The sequence below is a fragment of the Raphanus sativus genome, chromosome 9, assembly GCF_000801105.2.
Source record: "Raphanus sativus cultivar WK10039 chromosome 9, ASM80110v3, whole genome shotgun sequence".
NCBI classification, from domain to species: Eukaryota; Viridiplantae; Streptophyta; class Magnoliopsida; order Brassicales; family Brassicaceae; genus Raphanus; species Raphanus sativus.
The window spans coordinates 36536712-36561379 of record NC_079519.1 but is presented as its reverse complement, the minus strand read 5'-3'; the positions used below and the strand labels follow the sequence as shown (position 1 = coordinate 36561379).

At 36.6% G+C, this 24668-nt stretch overlaps 2 protein-coding genes and 1 long non-coding RNA gene across 7 annotated transcripts; 1 reads left to right on the top strand and 2 right to left on the bottom strand.

Moving 5' to 3' along the window:
* Positions 1 to 1994: 1994 nt before the first annotated feature.
* Positions 1995 to 13535, bottom strand: LOC130499914 (uncharacterized). Of its 5 annotated transcripts, none has more exons than XR_008938776.1 (7): positions 13369 to 13535; positions 13064 to 13255; positions 12843 to 12978; positions 12292 to 12598; positions 5480 to 5560; positions 2829 to 2995; positions 1995 to 2204 (listed from the first exon to the last, which is right to left on the bottom strand). It is a non-coding gene; the product is annotated as an uncharacterized LOC130499914 (long non-coding RNA). The 5 variants fall into 5 exon arrangements; XR_008938778.1 differs by having other exon boundaries at positions 2829 to 3012; positions 12292 to 12535; XR_008938775.1 differs by having other exon boundaries at positions 2829 to 3006; positions 12292 to 12535.
* Positions 7132 to 12239, top strand: LOC130499913 (uncharacterized). Its single transcript, XM_056994412.1, is given in 7 exon segments — positions 7132 to 7555; positions 7636 to 8579; positions 8662 to 8865; positions 8868 to 9297; positions 9352 to 10034; positions 10118 to 11194; positions 11278 to 12239. Coding segments are annotated over 7 exon segments (4299 nt in total). The 5' UTR covers positions 7132 to 7169; the 3' UTR covers positions 11853 to 12239.
* Positions 13536 to 20325: 6790 nt separating the features above from the next.
* Positions 20326 to 23086, bottom strand: LOC108825426 (uncharacterized). The gene is made up of 2 exons (XM_018598716.1): positions 21708 to 23086; positions 20326 to 21604 (listed from the first exon to the last, which is right to left on the bottom strand). Exons 1-2 carry the CDS (start codon positions 23084 to 23086, stop codon positions 20326 to 20328), a joined length of 2658 nt encoding a protein of 885 aa, XP_018454218.1.
* Between the last annotated feature and the right edge of the window lie 1582 nt (positions 23087 to 24668).

The following is a 24668-nucleotide window of genomic DNA, read 5'->3' as shown; positions in this document are numbered from 1 at the left end:
TAAAACGTTGAACTATATTATGTTATTACAAACCGGAAAATATTACAAATGATTCTACGGCTGACGATTCTGATTACTTGTAGACTATTTTGCTAAATAATAAAAAAATTCTTGCACAAAGAAATAATTGGACAAGATGAAAATATGTAATAGATGTGGGATTAAATCTCTTGGAAAGAGAAGAGTATTCGGACTGGTAATCCGTACACCTAATGGTGTAAAACCAGTGTCACATAAATGAGTGTTTATGTTAAAGAATGAATGAGATGATGAAGAGTTATGAAATACAAAAGAGTAGTTTCACAAAAGTTCTCATAAAGATCTGGAATTGTTATAAAAAACACATCATCATGTGGTAGAAGCATCAACTTTCAAGTTTTTTTTTTCTGTAAAGAATTGAAAGCCACTGAAAATGACAATTATGTCAATGATCAAGAAGAATATAAACTGGAAGAAGCAGTAAACCCCATAAGCATTTGGACTGCTAGAAGCAGTAAGTGCTAGTTCTCGAGAACATTACCGCGCGATTATATTGAATATAAATAAAAAATCCTTGGTCATGAAGTACCAGAATATTGAAAATTTAATGATCTCTTTCATGATTGAAAGATGTGGTTTTGTATAACAAGAAGGATATTTATACTTGTAACTTTTACAAAAGCAAAGGAATAACTCGTATGTATAAGTACGCATAATCTGAAGGTTTAGAAGATTATCTAAATAGACCAATATATGACTTCTTGGATGAAAGTAATGTTATGGACAAAGATGTCCAATGGTCAAAGAAATTATCTGACAATCTAACGAGTTTATTCACTTAGTATATGATTATATCAATTCCTAAAAGGGTGATATGTATGTTGAGAATACATCTCCCGAAGATGATGCTTCTGGGAGGAGAATGTAATGATGTGCGTGGTTGTACTCTTTTTCCATTTGTTCTTCATGTCAAGGTTTAAACATGCAACAAAGAACACGTAAATGATAGATACCAAAAGAAGAATATTATCACTTTTAAGTGATGAAGATCTATCAATCTTTCAATGTATTTTTGAGATTCAGATCGAGAAGCAGGAGAGAATGATCAAGATCAATCATACTTAAAAAGGACCAAGGACACATTCCATTCGCGAGACAGAACCGAAAGGTCGAAAGTTTGTCAATCAAAGGACACCTTCTATATGGAATTAAAATATCTATTTGGTGTCTAGAGAAAGATCTTTGAGTCTATTTTCGTCTCAAATTTGAATCAAGTCATTCTAAAAAATAGAACTCGAGATCTGACTGTTTTCATGGGACATATATAAGCTGTCTCAAAATACCTAATTTTGACTGATATCCCAAATATTTCTTGATATTCCAATCTTACCAGAGTTAGAACAGTGCCTGAAGTTAGCCATGGATGTTAGCTTCGATTTCCAAGTGGTTTGAAGTCACTTTGTTCTAAGGTCATCAAGATATTTAAGTTTCAATGAGGAGTGTTAAATCTGGCAAGAGAAGTGAACCGGTACAACACCAAGATTAAGAAAAAGTTTGTTCATGTGAGATTGTATAGTCTCAGATATTTCAAGTTATGTTTTCATCAGGGGGAGTAGATGCGCACTGCACTCTTTTTCCCTTAACCATGGTTTTTCTCAATGAGTTTTCGTGGTAAGGTTTTTAATGAGGCAGCATCTTATGCGCTTTAGGAAATATTTTTAATGTACATCCAAGAAAGAGTGTTATGAACTATTATGTGGATGTCCATTAAGCCCAAAAGCCCATGTTCTAGAGGGTTGTAAATCCTAGATTTGTATCTATCTTATTAAAAGAGAAGTACCCAATAAAAAATACCCATTTGTTTTCACTTTTATTTACACTCCATGCCACTGAGAATTAACTAAGCTTCCTATTTATATGTTTGTCTTTTCAGTTTATTTAATATGTCTTTTCCTACTTCATTTAAACTCTCGCGTAAATTAAAACTCGCCCATCCATTATTCGTAATCAATGTTTAATAGATACATTGAACATACGCCATTGAAAGCTTTCATTAAAAAATAACCCAAATGGTACCATATGGATCTTGCATTACAAAACAATATTTTAGCCATCTAGATGAACCACAATAATAACATAGATGTAATAGTAAGCATATAAATAACTGTGTTACAAAACTTTTTGTGTTTAGTATACATCTATGTCACACACGAACAATTATGTACCTGTGTAAAAAAAAAAGAAATAATTAAATCAATGTAAAAATGTCTAACACCTATTGAACATAAAAAATATACCCTATATCTATTGAGTTATTGACTTTCTGAAACTAACCAATCCAATCCTTACAAAATCGAAACATAATATATTTTTTTTTAACCAAATCAGAAAGCTTTCAATGGCGTATATTCAATGTATCTATTAAACATAAAAATGGTTGCGTAAAATATTAACAAACCAATCATCTACTCTTATCGATTTTCTAATATTTATAAACAACCTAAATCAATTAATACAAAATCAAACAATATCTCTTCTTAGAGTTTTTGTTATCGATTTCCTAATATTTCTAAACAACCTAAATCATTAAATACAAAATCAACAGAATATTCCTCTTAATCATTTTTGTATTTGATTTACTTGCTGACGAGGAAAAGATAATTAAGAAATTTATACTTTGATTTAATGTGACTCCAACAATTACCTATATTTGCGTATATTTATTGATTTCGGAAAGGATTTAGATTGTTCTATTAACTCACAAGATATTATCTTGTGCAATACTCAAAAAAAAATATTCCTATCATTAGGGTTTTACGATTACAGTATATATATTTAACCTTGCATACCTTTTCAATATCACCTCAAACGTTCCAAGCTAATTTTTTCATCGCACCCAATTTAATTATGTCTTCAAACCAGAGTTTGGTTTTGATCAACGGCTTGAAACCTCGGTCCAAAAAATGGAGTACGCAAGTGAAAGTGATTCACTCGTGGAGACAAACCCCTCCATATGCTGATGAAACACTGGAACTAGTGTTAGCTGATCAGACTGTAAGTTCTGCTGAGACTGTTTTAGATGCTCTATATACTCTGCTCTATATTTAACTTTGCATACCTTCTTCCTTAGATCCATTATATAATCTGCTCTATATGCTTTAAGTTCTAATAATTTTAAATTGTTTACAGGGTGTTAAGATCCATGCATCATGTCACAGAGCACTCATGTTTCGTACCCAACGTAACCTTCCGTTGGGGGAGTGGCGTGTAATTGAAAACTTTAAGGTATCTGCAGTGGGTAAAGGGAAATTCCGACCAACGAACCATCAGTATAAAATTACTATCACCAATGAAACGGTTTTTGGCAACTCCGACCACAAAGATGATAGCCCTTTCTTGAGTTTAGCCAATTACAAAAGGATTTCAAACGGGAGTGAAGATCCTAACATTCTCATTGGTATATTTTTTTTTTCTGTTTTTATATCATATTTATTTGTATATAACAACTCTAATATTAAACTCTTTTATTTCTAAAATATAGACATTCTTGGTCATCCTTATGACATTTCTGATGTCCAAATTGTTCGAGTGCACGATGAGGACCGAAAGAGAATTCAGTTTCGTATGAGGGACATCAGGTATTATGTTTTGATTTATGTTAAAACTTTGTGTTGTTATTTGGTCGGACGTTTCGTTCAATGTACTTTCTTTTTATTCCGTAGCGGTAAGAATTTAGCCTGTTGTCTTTGGGGATCCTATGCTGAGAAAATCGAAAATCTTGCCCGTGATTCACTTGAAGAAACAACTGTTTGGTTGTTAAGGTTTGCCAAAATTGGCGAGTTTCGAGGTAATTGTTTTCTTAACATACTTTTTTTAATTACTAAGAATGACCCACAATGTTTTTTTTATTAGGTGAAATTCAAATTACAAATGCATTTGATGCATCAGTGTTGGATCTGAACCCAACAGTGGCTGAGGCAGTAGATTTCAGAATGAGGTAAAATATTTTTATTACTATTTTGTGAACAATTGTGGTTTGATACTCTTTAAAATTCTTATAACTACTTATATGATATCCAGGTTAGAAGATGATCCTCTCCCTCTTGCTCTCACGGACAAGAAGCATGGGAAAAGAGAAATCATTAATGTTGCTGACGATTGGAATGATGTTGGTATTTCAATGATTTCAGAAATCATTGAAATGTCTGAGGTTAGTATACGCAAATCATTGCTGTCTCCATTCTATTAAACTTTAATACATATCATTTTTAATTTGTACATTTTATTAACATCAATTATTTTACAAATATTGTAGCTGGACCAGACCAAAATCGTGTGTTCAGTTAAGGCGATTGATACAGATTGGAATTGGTTCTATTTTGGATGTAACAGATGCAAGCATAGTGTTGAAATGATCATTAAGAATGGTAATCAAAGTGACAAACCCTTATTCCGTTGCAAACATTGTCGTGCCAATGTTTCTAACGTTGAACCGAAGTAAGTATTTTGTTTAAAATTTGTCATTCTTTCAACACAGTTCTCGCCATTATATGGTTTAACTGTTTTTTTGTATATTTCATGATTCAAACTTCATTTGATTGTTGAGGACGACAGTGGAACATGTAAGATTATGTTACTTAATTCTGTTGCTCTATCAATTGTTGGTGTCCCAGCTACTGATCTATGGGATGGTTCATATGAGGAGGCAAGTTTATTAATATCTATTATTTGATTTCAAATCTTATAACACCTTTTACTATATTTTCGTTTTATATTAAACTTATCAGTGTTTTTTTTACAGACTGAAGATCCTGAGATTTTACCTAAACCTATTCTTGATTTAGTGGGAAAATCTTATTGTTTTGGAATAAGTACTTCCTCAGATGGATCAGCTATCTTCAAGGTTTCAGAGGTTTGGTCAGGTGATATCATTCAGAAAATCGAATCTGAGTCTGAACCGCTAACTCAGACTGAAGGTGGTTCCTCCAGTTTATCATCCGGAGGGGTAATTAATATTCATAACGAATTATGTATTTTCTGAATATAAACTTCTATCTACCGTAAGTTTATCTCTTTTTCCATTAATTTTAATAGGTGTTGTTGATCAAGGAAAACACTCAAACATCAGAAGATTGTTCAACCCCTCTCTCTAAAAGAAAAGAGATTGATGGAGAGATAGCATACCTGACTTCTGCCTCAAAGAAGATTTGCCCCACTCTCAATCAAGTTGGAGAAGACTAAGACTGATTAGAGAGAATGTTTTCGCATTGCTTCATCGTTTTCTTGCATGTTTTTTTTTTATTTGAATTTTATTTCATTGAGAGTTTCATGTCTTTTGGCTATATCAGTTCTGTTTTCTTTTGTTTTTTAATTTAACTATTTCTCCTTAGTTTGTCGCTTTGTTTCATTTATCAATAAATTATTTTTCTCATATACAGAAAGATTACTGCTTTATATTTCTAAAAAAACAACCTAGCATATGTTGGGAAGTATTGTTTACCTGAAAGATTAATTTGAGTCGACGTCGGACCTTCTTATATGCTCCCTTTACCCTGCGTACCAAAATACCCTGCGTACCAAACTATTGGGACAAGCCGTTAGGATCATATATATGAGAAATATGTATATTGAACATTAACATATAATACATAAATAATTGGAAGCATTAAAAAATCAAATGAAGTTTGAATCTGAAATATACCAAAAAAAATAATTAAACCATATAATGGCGAGACCTAAGTTAAATGATCACCTTGCACTCAAGTATTTTCTAAATTTCTAAGAAATGTAAATATCTAAACAGCTTTTATTTACAACCAATTTCAAAAACTAATATACAGATCGTAACAGCTTAAACAAAATATACCAATATTCATTTACCATATCAATATATTCTTTTGATATCGAGCCATTAATGTAAGATATTTTTTAAAAAGACAAATGGAGAAAGTGAAAGCAGTGTATCATAATTAAAACAAACACTTTCACCCCCTTTGCCAAATCGAAAGACTCAAATCACCATGAAAAGAAAACGAGGGGATGGAAACGAAAAGGAGAACGTTCCTCCTAATGCACACAAAAATAAAACGCCTCAGCGGATTTCTCTTAGCAGGAATGATAATCTCAGTCCTAACTTTTCAACTGGTTCTGTTCCTGTGAGATCGATTTTTAAGAGGGTTATGCATGAAATTGGTTCCTCTCCATCTTCAATAACATCTTCGTCATTCAGTCCGAAACATCAACAGAGCACCAACTCAAATCAAACACCAAACCCTAAACCAGTTCGCCTATTTGGTAAGATAGATGTTTTCTAAACTAATATATTCTCTATACTATATTATTTTACTAAATAGTGTTATGTATATTTCCATGAAAGGTGTTGATTTGATGTCCAATAAAACTCAAACACACCAATCAGCAGGAGTTGTCTGACATCTTTACATTGTAAGTTAAAAACATTCTCGGATGTAAAAAAACAAATTTATTGAAGGTGACTAATAACAAGGATGTTTTATGTAGCATCGGTTTTGCCAGACTCGAGACTTACTTCAGCTCAGACCATTAATTCAAAGAGACAAAGGGACACGCCACTTTCAGTTTTGAATGACATTTCAAATATAAGAAATTCTCTAGCTAATACAGAATTCGGATCGTCATTAGGAAGGTCTCATAATCAAACTGAACATGAGGCAACTGATGAAGATGATTTTGATGAAGGTAATTGGAAACTATGTTCTACTAAGGCTAATTTTTTTCGTTTTAATTAAATTCCACACAGTTACTTATTATTCATATGAACTTGATTCAAATATGATGTAGGTGTCTGTGGTGGAGAAGATGAACTGGATTTTGACTGTAGTTCTCAAGAAAGTACAGACTCGGAAAATGATGGTCGTGATACTGATGGATTCGATTTTATTGCTCATGCGACACCAGCAACAGATCCTTACCGACCAGAACCGTTTTGTATGTCAAAAATCATCGAACGATCTCAAAAATCGAAAAGAAGTTCAGTTTATAAGAAGGAAGAAGGTACTCTATAAGATATTTATAACAAGCTAAATTTTAAGTATTGTTCTTTGCACGATTATAAGATATTTATAACTTATTTTTAATGAATATGTTTACAACATGCAGGATATATTGATGAAGGTGATCCTAAACACAAATGCTCTCACTGTGGTGCTATTATGTGGTATGGTGAACGCCTAAACAAGCGCAAGAACTCTACGAATCCGACATTTGCACTATGTTGCTTGCAAGGTCAAGTGAAACTACCATTATTAAAGGAACCACCAATTGTTCTCAAGAGGCTGATGGAAGGAGATGATAAATTGAGTAAGCATTTCCAGAACAATATGAGACCTTACAACATGGTGTTCTCCTTCACTTCACTTGGAGGGAAAGTAAACAGATCAGTCCAAAATGGTTTAGGACCTTCTATGTTTCAACTGCAAGGGGAAAATTATCACCTGATGGGAAGCTTACAACCTAACGAGGGAAAAGATGCCAAGTTCGGCCAACTTTATATAGTGGACACTGAAAATGAGGTTAATAATAGAGCAAACTGCTTGAGGTAAGTTCGTTGTTTGTTCTTCTGATTTGACTAAGTTTGTATTTTTTTCTTTTGTCTAAATTATTATTTATAAATGACAGCTTAGGAAAAGGGAAATTCAAAACTCAGAAGAAAGACAAGCTCAAACCAGAAATTATTGACCTTCTGATCAAGATGTTAGATGAGGTCAATCCTTATGTAAAGCAGTTCAGATCAGCTAAAGATCGTTTCAAGACTGATCCAGAGGACGCATTTCATATGAGGATTGTTAGCAATCGTGAAAAAGATGGAAGGACATATAATACCCCTTCTGCGTCGGAGGTTGCTGCTCTGATTCCTGGAGATTTTAATCTTGATATGGAAAATAGAGATATTGTCCTTGAGCAAAAAACTGGAAAGCTAAAGAGGATAAGCGAAATTCATGCTTCCTATCTTGCACTTCAGTATCCTCTATTGTTTACCTATGGAGAAGATGGATTCAGGTTGGGTATAACGAAAGGTGTTACAGCAGCATCGAAAAAGCTTAAGAAGCCTAATATCAGCATGAGACAATTCTTTGCTTTCCGACTGCATGAACGTGATAATGAATCACACAGTCTTTTGCATTCTAGGAGACTTTTTCAGCAATTCCTGGTCGATGCATACACTACTATCGAGTCTAACCGTCTACGCTATCTTAAGTTCAATCAGTCTACTTTGAGATCAGATAGTTATGATTCAATAAAAGAATCAGAGAATGCTGGAAAGAACGACTTGCATGACCAAGGACAGGAATTCACCTTGCCAGCATCTTTCACCGGGAGTCCTAGATATATGAAAAATAATTACTTGGATGCTATGACCATATGCAAGCATTTTGGATTTCCAGATCTCTTCATCACTTTTACTTGCAATCCTAAATGGCCAGAAATCACAAGGTATGTTAAGCGAAGAAACCTAAAGGTTGAGGACAGGCCGGACATTGTTTGTAGGATCTTCAAACTTAAACTTGATTCATTAATGGAAGATCTAACAAAAAAAAACCTTCTTGGCAAGACAGTGGCATGTAAGTTTCTTTATGACTCCTGATTGTTTTGTACATGTACCCTGTTCTTAACTAATCTTTTATTTTGTTATGTATTTTTCAGCTATGTATACTATTGAGTTCCAAAAACGTGGCCTACCACATGCCCATATCCTCCTCTTTTTGCATCCAACAAGCAAGCTTCCCACCACAGATGATATAGACAAGATGATATCTGCAGAAATTCCTAACAAGGAGGAAGAACCAGAACTCTACGAGGTGATTAAAGATACAATGATTCATGGACCATGTGGAGCTGCTAATATGAATTCCCATGCATGGAAAATGGAGTGTGCTCAAAGTTATACCCTAAATCATTTTCCGATCAGACAACCATTAATGAAGAAGGTTTTCCGATTTATAGGAGAAGGGAGCAGTCTGATTGTTTTGTCGAGAAGAATGGGGTCAAATGTGATAATCGATTTGTCATTCCTTACAACAAGAGACTGTCTCTTCGTTATCGAGGTCACATTAATGTGGAATGGTGCAACCAAGCTGGTTCTATTAAGTACTTATTTAAGTACATCAACAAAGGGGCTGTTGAGCCTCCTGCTCATATTGTTGAAAGTATGTTAGCAAATGATGAGCCTCCTGCTCCTATTGTTCAACCAGACGTGGAAGGAAATGCTGTGGAAGGGAATGTGAAAGATGGAAAAGTCGAGAAGAAGAAAAATGAAATAAAAGATTTTTTCGACTGCAGGTACATCATTATGATTTCTTTCTTTTTAAATATTTATTATGATTCATTGCTTAGTAAAATTAAATATTGTTTTTCTTCTAGATATGTATCTGCATGTGAAGGTGCTTGGAGAATCTTTAAATTTCCTATTCACTACCGGTCTGTCTCAGTTGAGAAGCTTAGTTTCCATCTTCCCGGAAAACAGAAAATTATCTTCAAGGGAAAAGATAAAATGAAAGTTGTTGTCAGTCGCAAGCTCATTGAGAATACTATGTTCTTAGCATGGTTTGAGCTTAATAAAGTTGATGAACTTGCTAGAACTCTTACATATGCCCAGATACCAAACTTCTTTACCTATGACAAGAAGAAGAAGAAGTGGAACAGGAGAAAAAGAGGTTTCAGTATAGGAAGGATTAACTATGCTCCGCGGATCCAGGAAGATGCTTATTTTTTGCGTATGTTGCTTAACATTGTTAAAGGTCCTACAAGTTATGATGACTTGAAAACTTATGAAGGAGTTCTTTATCCTGGATACAAGGAAGCATGTTCTGCTCGAGGGTTATTGGACGATGATAAGGAGTACATTGAAGATATTTTAAGCAGAAGTCAGTATTGCTCAGGAAGTGAACTGCGACAGATATTTGTAATTATGCTGATAAATAACAGTTTATCCAGTCCAGAAGTTGTGTGGGAGAAAACATGGGAGCATCTTTCAGAAGATATAGAGTATAACAGAAGGAAATATTTCAATCGACCAGGTTAGCATGTATTTAATTGAATTCGTTTTTAATATATATATCTACCTTTTGATATCTGGTTTAACCTCATTTTTCTCATTTAGGACTATTGTTAACTGATGAGGACAAAAAGAAATTTGCTCTCCAAGAGATTGACAGTCTTTTGAGGCGTTGTGGGACTACTCTAGCCAGATTTACTTCTATGCCGAAGCTGCAAAAGACGAGTCGACATGATTCAAATGTGTTGATACTAGATGAGCGCAACTATTCACGTGAAGAATTATCTCAGACTCTTGAAAGAGACATTCAGAAGATGACTGCTGAGCAAAAAAAAATATATGATGAGATCCTGACTGCTGTGAATGAAGAGAAAGGTGGAATGTTTTTTGTTTATGGATTTGGTGGAACTGGAAAAACATTTCTATGGAAATTACTTTCTGCAGCTGTTAGAAGTCGAGGAGATATAGTTTTGAACGTTGCATCAAGTGGAATTGCGTCATTGTTGCTGCAAGGAGGTAGGACTGCCCATTCAAGATTTGGAATTCCACTAAATCCTGATGAGTTTTCGTCATGTACAATGTCTCATGGAACGGACCAGGCAAATTTAGTTAAAGAGTCTTCACTCATCATATGGGATGAAGCACCAATGATGAGCAAGTATTGTTTTGAAGCTTTGGATCGGAGTTTGTCTGATATTATTGGAAAGGACAGGAATAATCCATTTGGTGGGAAGGTCGTGGTATTTGGAGGTGATTTTAGGCAGGTTCTCCCTGTGATAAATGGAGCTGGTAGAGCTGAAATTGTATTGGCAGCACTGAATTCATCATACCTTTGGGAACACTGCAGAGTTTTACAATTAACAAAGAACATGCGATTGTTATCGGATTCTTTAGTACCAGAGGAGGCAGCAGATCTTAAAGATTTTTCAGAATGGATATTGAATATTGGCGATGGGAAGATTAATGAACCAAACGATGGGGAAGCAGAGATTGAAATTCCTTCTGAATTCTTAATTCTAGACTCGGCTGAACCTATTGAAGCAATCAGCAAAGCTGTCTATGGTGATATTCAGTCATTACAGATGAATAAAGATCCCAAGTTTTTTCAACAAAGAGCAATCTTGTGCCCAACAAACGAAGATGTCAATATGATAAATGAGTATATGTTGGATCAGCTTGAAGGTGAATTATATTCGTTACTCTTAAGAATTTCTGTATTTGGAAGTGTTATTAAATAAACTAACCGTTGGATTTGAATATTGCAGGTGAAGAAAAAATTTATCTAAGTGCAGACAGTATTGATCCTTCCGATAAAAGCTCGGTCAATAACGAAGCCTTGGGGGCTGATTTTCTTAATACTATTAAGGTTTCTGGTTTGCCAAACCATAGTCTGCGACTCAAGATCGGTTGTCCTATTATGGTTTTACGAAACATTCAACCTACTGCAGGGTTAATGAATGGAACTAGACTTCAGGTTACCGAACTTATGGATTTCATGATTGGCGCTAGAATAATAACTGGAGAAAAGGTTGGGGAAATTGTTTACATTCCGAGGTTGTTGATTCAACCATCAGATACCAGGTTACCTTTTAAGATGCGCAGAAGACAATTGCCTTTGGCTGTGGCCTTTGCAATGACAATAAATAAAAGTCAAGGGCAATCACTCTCTGAAGTTGGTCTGTTTCTACCAAGACCTGTGTTTTCACATGGACAGCTATATGTGGCAATTTCCAGGGTCACATCAAAGAAAGGATTGAAAATTTTGATAGTAGACAAAGAAGGTAAGCCTCAGCGGAAGACAATGAATGTTGTCTTCAAAGAAGTTTTCAACAATCTATAATTCAGGGGACCGTGACCAGGTTAATAATTTTGCTTTTATCCACTAAATTTTTTATATTTTTGGAAATTACATTTTCTAATATTTTGTAGGTATTCAAGCTATTTTGCTGGCTAGCGTGACATCTGAAGGCAATATTTACATCAAACTTTGAACGTGGATTTGAATTTCATATTCTCGAATCTATCTGTTTACTTTCCTTTCAGTTGTTTTGAAACTATGTTTTGCTTCTTATATACTATTGGAAGATATTTACTTTGATGCTAAGAGTTTGTGGCATAGTTTTTCTAAGGAAACACACTCAATCAAGAATGACATCGTAAAAGACCACATTTCAATCAACATTCATCAAATAAACTCATGTTGTTCTCCTAACTACCAGATTCAGTTCCAAGCCTAATTAGTATCTACCTTATTCAAGCATCAGTAAAAATGCACTTACTTGCTTACGAGAAGCATAACGTTATGTCTCTCTCCAATGTCTTTCATTTGTAATAAGCTCAATTCCATTAGTTTTGAGCTTCAAATTGTATAGACCCTGTCAAATAAAAATTTGTAACAGATTTTAACAAAATATCCATGATATATTAAAACTGAACATAACTTATTAACCTAGAAGAAGACACATTTGTTTTAAATAACTTATCTTCTATATAGTAGACCTTGCCCTGTTGCTCTTTAGAACACTGCAGATAATGTATTTATTGCTTTAGATCTTCTTTGTATACATCCAAACCATTCAACTCTAACTTGAAACAATAATAAATGTTGAAAAATACGAAAAAAAAACAACATATTAGATTTACATTACTGTTGTTTAATAAACTTCTTATGAATTTGTCTAAGTTAACCGAACAATCAAGATAACATTGTCTTATATATATTTTTTTCCAGAATCATGTTAAGAAAATAACAGAGTTTGAACCCTGTTCACTAATTTTCCATTTGAAACAACATAGTATATATATTAAAAGAACATAATAATATACAAACCTTAGCATCCACGAGGAAAAGCGGACCTTCTCTATTGCGTGCTCTGATTAACAACGATTACTTATGTTCCTGTTCTTAACTCGGAGAGGTAACAAGTCTTTCCTCTTGGAACAGCAACATCAGTATGAACTGGCCCCTGTAATAGCATATTCAAGACTTATTAAATATATGAGACAAAAAAATTACAGCGTTGACTCTAAATTAACATGTCTAAAAGCTACCTTCCTCAAGTTATAGTTTTGATTCAGAAGGATTACTTGAAACAGCAAACATCGTCTTCTCACTTCGTTGGAGAACCGCCAGTAGACCTTCAATCTGCTCATCTTCAATTTTAAGCTTCTGTAGGTCCTCAGGTACACAAACCTCAAAAACTGCAGCCACAGATAGTGTAGATCTGCGAAATAGAAGTTGATCTGCAATTATAGTATATAAATATATTTTAAAAACTCGGTTAACAATAAAACTTGAAAACAGAAAATAGATCAATCGAAATCCTTAAAACAGAGTTAGGGTTACATATACATACCTTGCGCAACCTCTTTTTTGATCCCTAACATCATGATTTGTAAGAACTGATGAGATTTTATTGAACGGATTTCAATGATTTTCCTTCTCTAAGATTCCTCAAGAACATCGAAGAAGAGAGAGAAAGACTCTTCGCTTTCACCGACAGAAAAATATAAGTTTGTGAGATATTTTATTTGTTAACACTTGGCGAAGTTTTTTTTTTCTGTTATGCTTCCCGGAAAAAATACTAATACACCTTGGGCTTTTAATTTATGGACCTTTCAACATATTTTTCTTCTTCACTATTATTACTTATGTATATACAAAACCAAGCCCATACATTATTTTTGTTTACGTTATTTATATTCATATTTAGATGTTTAAATTAAAATTAATATCCTTTTTGCAGCTTTACATCTTTGTTAAACCATTAAAAGGCTGTGTCTTTTCTACATAAATATATAATTCATTAGTTCCTCATATTTAAAATACAATAACGTTAATAATATATATATATATATATTACAAATCTCTAAAAGAAAAAAAAATTTCAAATAGAATACATTATATACATTATTGTTCGTATAATATTATGTTTAACAAATAAAAGTGAAAAAACTATTTTCAGATCCCTAAACTTTTTAATCAAATCGTTTAGTACTAATTAAAAAACTTGAAACACAAAAACATCAAACACACATAATTAACTCCCGTACTAACGCTCGAGTTTCATTTGTTGTTATGATATCCAATATTTTTCGTATACAGTAGATGGTTAAATACGCAACCAAAACATTATATAGTAAATATAATATGATTATATATAACATATTCATCATTTAGTAAAAAATAAATCGAAAATTCATACCCGCGCTGGCGCGCGGGTCAAGGTCTAGTTTAAAAGTTAAAAGAGAAAACGAGAAGTTTCAGAAGTCACGCTCCATCGCTGCACTTTCTAGGTAACACTTCTCCAACATGCATGTACAGATGTTGCGGCCACCGCTTCCAGAGCTTCACCACCGGAAAATCTCTTAGTTGCTTCTCGGATTCCTTTGCTCCGCCGAAGCTTCTCCTTGAATTTAAAACAAAGTAAAAATTTTGGCCTTTTACTCTGTTTTTTCACCGTAATACTCCTGAAGATTTGCTCGGAACTCTATGCGTCGTTTATCTTGTTTAAAACACTGATGCCAAAAACCTTTCGCTCCAACCTCAATTAATTGATTGAAGAAGCCATGATTCATCGTTGACTAAACCAGGGGAAGGTTCATCGTTGACTAAATCATCTTCATAAAGACCTAAGAGACACTTAAGAACTCAATCATCCTTTGACCGAGAAGCTTTACCTTGAATACCAATATATGGCTAAATAGATGGTAAAGACTGACTCTAGTACCAAGATGTTCAGTTGAAACGATTAACACGGTTTCAATCAAAAATCGACGGGGTAAATATGAATACAGATCCGATAAAAATGCATCCGAACCTGAAACCGACATATATACCGAACATATTTTGTTTTACGGTATTTTAGATTATGGGTATTATTTGAACCGAACCTGGACTTAAATAGATATCCGATAGAACCCAAAACATTTAAAATCGCCAAAAAGAACTTATACTAAATATGATTTCAATTTCTAATATTTATCCAAAATACAGTAATATATTATTGAACATCTAAAGTAATAATCTATTACATGAAGATTTATAGTTGAAAGTGACAGTTGAAGTTTGGAATTTGTAGATTTTGGTTTTGTTTTCATTGAATAATATTTTTCATTTCATAAGAACTTGGTTTTTCCATCAATGTATATGTTTACCTTTTGTTTGATTTTGACTAATCATGTTTGATGTTTCTTTTTTATTTTTAATCGTTATTTATATTATAGGTATAAATTAAGTATTTTACAACCAAATAATCAATTTTACTTATGTTTTTAGTTATAAAATAGATATAAATCAGATATTTTCAAACAAAAGAACTGATTGGGGTCCGGACCCGGAAGTATATTGATTTGTACTGATTTTTTGAAGATTTATTAAACCCGACCCGAATCCGATAGAACCAAAACGGATTTCTCATATAATTCAAATGGGGCTGATTTTAAGATTCGATTAAATAAAACTAAAACCGGATTGGGACCCGAATGCCCATGCCTAGTCATTGATGTGATTCTCATAAAGAGTCCAGTGTCCGAATCCTTCTTCCTCTGCCTTTTTGATTTATTTTTTAATCTTAAAAATTTAATCCTTTTTTTTTTAATTCTGATTTAACCGGAGAAAAAGAAGAGTATGGGAGGTTGTACCTCCATACTCCCTTCCAGAAAATGACGATTATACCCTGGTCGCACCTCAACCACCGTAAAGGCTTCTCCTTTCGTCCCCTTCTACACTCCAAGCCCCGCCAGACACCGCCGCAACAAGAGCCGCGACGGCGGAGGACGCAATGGAGAGAGAGAGAGAGCAAGAGTGTCACTAGCACTCCGCTCCGTCAGCTCGCGAGGATGAAGGGGAAGTAGGAGGTTACTACTCTCCCGGCGGCGAGGATGGAGTTAGGGGAAGAGATTGGGAGAGGGTACTTTGGGTACACTTGCTATGTTCAAGAAAGGAGAGTTCAAGGATCATGAGGTTGCTCTTAAAGTCATCCCTAAATCTAAGGTCAATCTCACATCTGATACTTTCTCAATTCTCAAGTTTTGATTTTTTTTGTTTTTTTTAAGTTTATGGTTCCAATTGGCTTTAAGTTTTTCATGCTCCAGTCTTTGATGCTTGGTGGTAAGCGAGAAATGCTTCATTGTATTAGTTGGTCTCTTGTTTGTTAATAGCTTATGACTGCAAATAGAAGAAGAAGAAACCATCATGGAAGAAGATTGTGCACCTTATGTTAGGAACATCGACCATAACTGAAGGACTGCCGTCATCCACCAGATGAACAAGTTTAGCACCCAGAATAACCACCATTATAGGAGATACATGGGTTAATGGAGGCATTTTCCCATTATGCCTATGGTTAAAAGTAAAACGGAACTTGCCACTTCCCACTGAGGATCACAACAACACAACAGCCGCGACTGCGACCACGGATCGGGATCGGCTGAGAACGACCACGACCGCCAACTTTTAGAACAACTCTGCCAAAATGATTCACAAATTCGGTCTGAAATCAAAATTCGAATCAGTATGCACGATGGATTTGACGTCACCTAGAGGAGGAACATGGAAACCGCCTAGAGGAGGAACAAAGTACGGAACCTTGTTTGTGTGATGTTCCTCCTGACGGAAAACGATCCAAGTGCACTAACTTTGATCCAAACATAATGATTTTATTGGTGTTTTAGAAGATGATTGTTTGTAGCTTTTTTAAACAGTCTTTGGTTTTTGATTTTCCAAAAACTATTTATAATAACTACACATTTCTATGTTAAAGCTAAAATCCGTGTTTCCTTGGTTTTCTTCAATATACATCTGTTTTCTTCTTTTTTTTGGGGGGTTAAAATATTCTTATATTAATGCATTGATATAGCAAACATAATCATTATATAAAATAATTGATAAAATAGTAATTATTCTAAATAATAATAGTTGAATAAAATAATTTATTTGATATCTAAAAACTAATAATAAAAATATATTTACTTTTATTAAATTTAAAACTTTGTTTAGGTAAATTATTTATAATGTTTTTAACTAATGTTTACCATAGACTTTAATTGTAGAAACGGCAATTATTTTTATAGAGTTATAAGTATTATATATTTATTATACTATATATGAATTTATAATTTTACATTTTAGCTATTAATATATAATTTACATAAATTTAAACACTTACCATAGAGTGAAAATATATTTTAAATTTTTCAATAAAATATCTAAAATAACTTTTTGTTATCGTAATAGTATTTTTAATTTTATCAATTTTAAAGGCAGCAAAATAAAACCAAAATCTAAAATAATCATTCATGTTTTTCAAAAAACTAAAATCTATTTTAAAATCAAAAACCATAAACTAAAAACAAAAATCTAAAATCCAAAAATCAAAATCCAAAAATCATAACCTAAAATCCAAAAACCACTCAAACAATCAGCACCTTAGTATTCATGACTTGAGTCTTTTTATCGGACGAGACATGTGATTTGGTTGATTAGAAAAATAACACAAAAGATATTGCACATTCTCCTTCGAGAAAATTCAACCGTTCATGTAAATATTTTAGAGTTCACAAAATTTATTTCTCATGTGGAATTTAACAGTACAACTTATCTTTCATACTATTTTCCCAAGGAAAAAAATGAAATGTAGTAATCGATATGATTATTATATGTCATAATCAAAATCTCCCACAATAATATAGCTCAAACACATCAGTATTTATGGGTCAAATGTTTTCTACATTGGCCCAGTTAACGGCTCATTTCTTTCTTTCACACAGTTTCTCAATGGCAAGCTTTTGCAGATCTGATTTCAACCCTTTTTTTCTTTTTTTTTATAATCCGAAAAAAAGGGGCCAAGCCCAATTACAATGGACCTCCCGTAGGACGGAGACAAAAAAAACCACAGGCCACAAACCATGCACAAAGCATGGCACAAAATAAACAAAAACTAAACTACCGTTAGCTTATAAACAGCCCAAACCAAGTAGCCAAAAGAGAGAAGCCCGGAGCCGCACGCTGAGCTCTCGAGAGAGGATCAAGTCTCAACTGAATCTGTTGCCTGATATCCGAGATAATATGCTGAGGTTGTCTGAAGATACTTGAGTGCAGTCTAGCATTCCTTTCTTTCCAAACATGGTAGATAACGGCTTGGTATAGGAGGAGAAGTATCAGCTTCTTGTTGGGGTCTTGTATCGGGTCTTTTAGCCATCTCAGTCCATCTTCAAAGGAAGGAGGAGGAGAAAGATGGAAGCGTGAGCAGAAAAAAGACCAGATTTCCCCAGAGTAAACACAATCAAAGAACAGATGTTGCCTTGACTCTTCTGCCACGTTACAGAGAAAACACACCGACGGTACTTGAAGTCCCCATGACCTCAATCTGTCTCGAGTTACCAGCCTATCCCTCACTGCAACCCAAGTGAGGAAGGCATGCTTGGGTATGCGCCCTTTAAACCACACCTGGTCATGCCATGAGACTCTCACACCTTCTGGATATAAGACTCTCCAAGTCTCAGCCGACGAAAAGCTATTCTTTGGGGCACCTACACCCGTTCTCCAAAGATACTTATCATCCTCTTCAGAGTTTGCAATGGGAGTACAATCAGGGAGACAATCCTTCAAGAAGACAATGAGTGGGTTTCTACTTCTTGAGTCACTTATCCACCATCTATCGGACCGAATTGCATCTGACACCACATCCCCAATGCTTAAACCCGTTGTAACAGGTCCTTGCGGTCCCGTGATGTCTATCAATGGGCCCAGATTCGTCCAATCATCATGCCAGAAACTGGCAGTGATTCCTCAGGCGACATCACAAAAAATGAAAGGCCGAGCTATGGTTCTCAATTTACATAGATTCTTCCATATCCAACTCCCATTACTAGCATCCAACTCCCAGAAATTCTGCTCACCTATCAAGTTGCGTCTGACCCAAGAGACCCAAAGAGAGCCTCCCGAAGTAAAGATTAACCATATCAGCTTTAAGCCCATCACCTTGTTCCAATCCTCCAACCTTCTAAGACCAAGTCCTCCTGTTTTTTTTTTAGGTACACACAGACTCCCAGGAAACCCGTGCACCTCTGGCAGAAGTAGTGGAGCCTTTCCAAAGAAAAGCATTGCAAAGCCTTTCAAGCTCCGCTATGCAGTGTTTTGGTAGGATGAAAATTGACGCCCAAAAAGCTATCGAGGAGTAGATAACCGACTGAATCAACTGCAGGCGTCCTGCAAAAGAAAGATGTCGAGCAGACCAGGAATTAAACCGAGCCATGATCTTGTCCAAAACCGGCTGATAATCCGACTTGTTCATCTTCTTTGAAGAGAGAGGTACAACGAGGTATCTTACAGGCAGAGCTCCTTGTTTAATACCCACAGCACTTGCTATATTCTGGCACCTGTGAGGACATCCCCCATCAATCATTAGCTCAGACTTTGCCAGACTGATACTCAAACCCGAAGCTGATCTGAACTCCTCTAGAATCGATAAAATGCCACGCAGAGAATCTTCCGTACCGTCAAAGAATATCAGTATATCATCTGCAAAGCTCAGATGGGTAATGAGAGGCGCTTCGCAAGAAGGATGAAGGCCAAAGACTCCATCCATAACGCCCTTATCCAGCTTCTTCGATAGCACATCCATAGCCAACACAAACAGCAGAGAAGATATCGGGTCCCCTTGTCTTAGACCCTTCTTGCCCTCGAAGTACCCATGTAACTCGCCATTGATAACCAGATTATAGGAGGGAGTGCTTACACATTCCTTGATCCAATCAATGACAATAGGAGGGAGATCAATAACTTCCAGTACATTGAGGAGGAAACGCCAGTCGAGATTGTCATACGCCTTTGTTAAATCCACCTTGAGACAGCCTCTTGTAGTATGTCCAAGTAGGTGAAAGTCCGAGACTAATTCGGAAGCCAGTAACACATTCTCACAAAGTAGTCTGCCCTTAACAAATCCAACCTGATTTGTTTGGACCACATCAGCAACCACTACCTGCAGTTTCTTCTTTAAGAGTCTTGAGATCACTTTGTATACCTTAGTGCACAAAGCAATTGGCCTGAACAAGGTGAGACAATCTGCTCCCGGGATTTTTGGCACAAGAGAGATTGCCGTTGCATTGACAGAGTGATGAAGCCTAGAAGACACAAAGAATTCTTTCACTGCCGCAATCGTTTGAGGACCCACTACTGACCAAGCTTCCCAGTAGAACTCAACTGAGAAACCATCTGGGCCAGGAGCTTTACTCTTCGGCATACCAAACAACGTCTTGGTAATCTCTTCTTCTGTAGGAACAGCCACCATTGCTTCCTGAACCTCTGTAGCTCACCTAAAGTGGAACAATCTCTGAATATCATCAACTTCCATTGGAGTCACATTAATAGAGGCAGTACCCAAGAGATTTTTGAAGAAGGTCACCAACATCTGAATAATCTGGAATTTATTTTCAATTCGCAGATTGGCTTCATTCAGAAGATAACAGATCGCATTACGAGCCTGATGCGCAAGGACCACTTTGTGAAAAAAATTTGTATTAGCATATCCTTCATCCAACCAACGAATTCGAGACTTCCTACTGAAGAAGATAACTTGAGCTGCCACCATAGTCTGCCATCTTTTCCTGGCAACAAACTCCGCTCGAAATAACTGCTGAGACGGCGACGTTAATAGCTCCAACTGAACTTCCTGCAGTTGAGCCCAAGTGTCCTTAACTCTCTGTTGAATGTTACTGAACCCCTCTTTGTTAAGTTGTCTACACGCCGCTTTTACATGTTTCAACTTCTTAACCAAAGAAAAGAGATTAGAACCAACTGGGATAGGCTCATCCCAAGCTCGCTGAATTGACTCCAGAAACTTCGGGTGAGAGGCTAAAAATGAATAGTAGATGAATCTGGCATTCCTACGATCATTATTTGGTACCAGTTCCACCGTACAAGGAGAGTGGTCAGAGTCCCCTTGTGCTTGATAAGATGCAACTATATTTGGGAAGGTAGCTCTCCACTTAGCATTACCCAGAACCCTATCCAGCTTGCGAAGAATAGGGTCCTCCGGACGCCGGTTCGACCAAGTATAGAACCCGCCTCTGCCTTCCACATCCGTCAAATCAGTTTCCAAAAGGCAATCCTGAAATTCCAAAATCCCTTGGACCGGAAGAGGGTAAGACTGAATCGAGTAGTGTTCAGCAGCTGATAGTATTTGATTGAAATCTCCTAGTACAAGAAGAGAAGAATCCTTGACCAGACGATGATTACTAATCTCTATTATCTCCTGCCACAGAGTTCTACGCTGAGTCAGCGTATTGTAAGCGTAGACAAAAGCCAAACTGACCGAAATTCCGGTCTCTGGATCGAAAACACTACACAGAAGAAGCTGCTCAGACCTCTTAAGAACCACCAGAGAAAGAGTCGGATTCCAGAGAACAATTATTCTTCCACCCTGAGCTTGACAAACATTCGAATCAAAACGCCATCCAGGAAAAGCACCCGTAACAGCAGAAGCCAAGTTCTCCTCCTGAATATGGGTCTCTACCAAAGCTCCAACTGAGACATTATTTAACTGCATCCAACGACGAACATCTCTTTGACGATCAGAATTATTAAGTCCCCTAAAATTCCATACAAATATCTTCATATATACAAATTTTCTTATGGATAGGATACGATCAGATTTTTTTACCCGAAGCAAAGCCCCGAGTAAAAAGGAGTGACTGATTCTTCGTCGGAGTCTTACTTAGATTGGCTTTCCAAAGTTCCTCCTGCCGGATAGCCCTACGAGCCCATTTAGAGTTTTTGGTGATCCACGGGGAGTCCTTATCCTCATCCGCTTCAGTTATTTGAGGCTGTGAAGCTCCCTCCTTATCCTCCACTGAAGGGTCAGACACCACCTTCACTACTGGCTTTAACAGCACCCGAGAACCCTCATCAGGGCCAGTAGCGGTTTCTATATAAGAAGCACTCCTGCCTCTGGCTCTAGCCCTCGCTCTGGACCGAGATCGGTTCCTCCTCTTCTGTTGACCCTTAGTGTCTTCAATCTGTTCTAGAGCTGGACTGACTTCTTGAATATCCGATTTGGTACCTTCCAGAGTATTTTTTGTGACTACCACTTCCACTTCCGCTTCCATATCAGGCTGAACCTTAGCAATGTCTTGCTCTCCCATCAATTCAATGGATGTGGAAGTTGCTACCACTAGAGCCTTTGTTTTCTCCTTACGATTCTTCTGCACATTACTCTTGATTCTTTTCTTCTTCAGAGGCTTTTGACAGTGATTAAGCAAGTGCCCAAACTTCCCACAGTTACAGCATTTTGGTGGAAGGCTTGGATAAAGAATTGCAATCTTGACAGAGTTCCCCACCGTATCACGAACCACCACTGTTTCTGGAGGAGGATGATCCAGAATAATCTCTACTTTCACCTTTGTGTCGCCAAACCGGTAGGGATCGAGTTTTGATTTCTCTGTATGTAGTGGCTCCCCAATAGCACTAGCCACCACACTGATTCCTTCTAGAGAGTAAAGCTGGGGTGGAAGGTTCTTCAGTACTGCCCAAGTAGGCGCCGATTTGAGCTCCAGAGAGTCAAAATTCCCATCTGCAGACCAAGGGAACACCGAGAACGCACAGTGGTCAGCCTGCCAATATCCAACTTGGAGAACCCATTCTCGTGTTTGGACTGAGGGTATGTAGATAAGACACGAGGAATCTGATGTTTTGTGAAGAGTAATGTTCCCAAATTTCCCCCAAACCGGATTTAGGTCAGAGTAGATCTTGTCTCGAGCCGGCAAGGTACCATGGAATTGGGCTACAATGTGGTCCTTCCATATCTCTGAGGTCTTTAACAGAACTTCCGGTGGAGCCTGGACAACCGGAGTTCCATCTTTCAAGAAAGTGGGGTTTGAGATCTTCTTCAAATTCCTCAAAGACGCCTTGAAACGTTGCGCGTAAGAAGGTACGTCAACAGCAGGGATTCCTGGGGGAATTGAAGAAGGTGGCGGAGCATTGCCTTCAGAGGCTACGGTTCCAATTTCAGATTCTTCTTGGGACACGATAGTCCGAGCAGGGGGAGAGTCAGCTTGATTTTCGACCAGATCCATGACAGAAGAGAGCAAGGAAGGAGGTTTTAAGAAAGAAAAGGGGAGGGGGGAGAATTCTCGACCACCGGCGTATGGCCAGCAGACGGCGGAGATATGGAAGGAACCCTTATCGCCTAAAAAGTCTCATGAGAGAGAAGAGAGTTTGAGTTAGTTAAATATCGTTGTCACAATGATACTCGATCAGAGAGAAGAGAGTTTGAGTTAGTTTGACTTCAACCCTTTACATTTTCTTTTTTGAATTCTGTAATTTTTCTAATGTATTAAAGAATAAAAAAGTTTGCATACAAAACAAGAGAAAAAACTAGGGAAAGAAAAAAGGATGTCCGATCAGCTTTTCCGGCCGCGATTTGGGCTCTCATAGCCACCATCTGTCAGGTTATCTCTTTTATTGTCTATCTTGGGTTAAAATTTGTAGTTTCCGGCACTGCATTTTTTTCATCAGTGGTAATCTGGTTCTGTCTCTGGGAAACGGTGGCGTTTTTAACATCGACTTCGCCGACTTTGTAATTCCAGGAGGGATGACGTCTTTAGCTTCTTTGTTGTCGGCTATCTCTAGGATCTACGAACCAGAGTTCCGTTGATTTTATGCCTCTCGATCTAAATCTCTTGACAATTCTTCTTCACCACTTGGGTTGTGGTGCATGCAAGTAAATTGGAGGCTAAGGATCGATTGTAGAAGGTTAAGTTTCTTTTGTCGGTTTCGTAGATCCTTAAGTGTTCTAAGTGGCTCGAGAAGTCACGGTTCCTGTTCAGGGTGGAACAGCTCGTTTCCAATTCGTATTTGGTGTTGTAGATGATCCGTCGTGGTTGTTTTTTGGTGTGTTTCTGGTGAGACGCCGCTCAATTTCTCCAGTGTCAAAATCTCTAGGGAGTAAAGACGTGGAGGCCATTGAGACATGTGTTTCTCGTAGAATCCTCGTTATCTGAGGGTTCAACACGTTTCTACTCACACGTTATAACCTGATACGTGAGGTCAAATGGCAACTCTTATTCTTGTGGGCTGTTTAGATTGTTTGGGCTTGAGATTTTTGGGTTTATCCTTTCTTTGCTCTTTTGTTTGGTCTTTCGGTTTGTGACCATGGAAATGTTGTACGGACTTGCAAAATCATATATGGAAAGCTAGGAACTATAAAGATTGACTGGAAAACTATATAATTCTGACTATGTAATCTCTAGGATCTATGAACCAGAGTTCCGTTGATTTTATGTCTCTCGATCTAAATCTCTGACAATTCTTCTTCACCACTTGGGTTGTGGTGCATGCAAGTAAATTGGAGGCTAAGGATCGATTGTAGAAGGTTAAGTTTCTTTCGTCGGTTTCGTAGATCCTTAAGTGTTCTAAGTGGCTCAAGAAGTCACGGTTCCTGTTCAGGGTGGAACAGCTCGTTTCCAATTCATATTTGGTGTTGTAGATGATCCGTCGTGGTTGTTTTTTGGTGCGTTTCTGGTGAGACGCCGCTCAATTTCTCCAGTGTCAAAATCTCTAGGGAGTAAAGACGTGGAGGCCATTGAGACACGTGTTCCTCGTAGAATCCTTGTTATCTGAGGGTTCAACACGTTTCTACTCACACGTTATAACCCG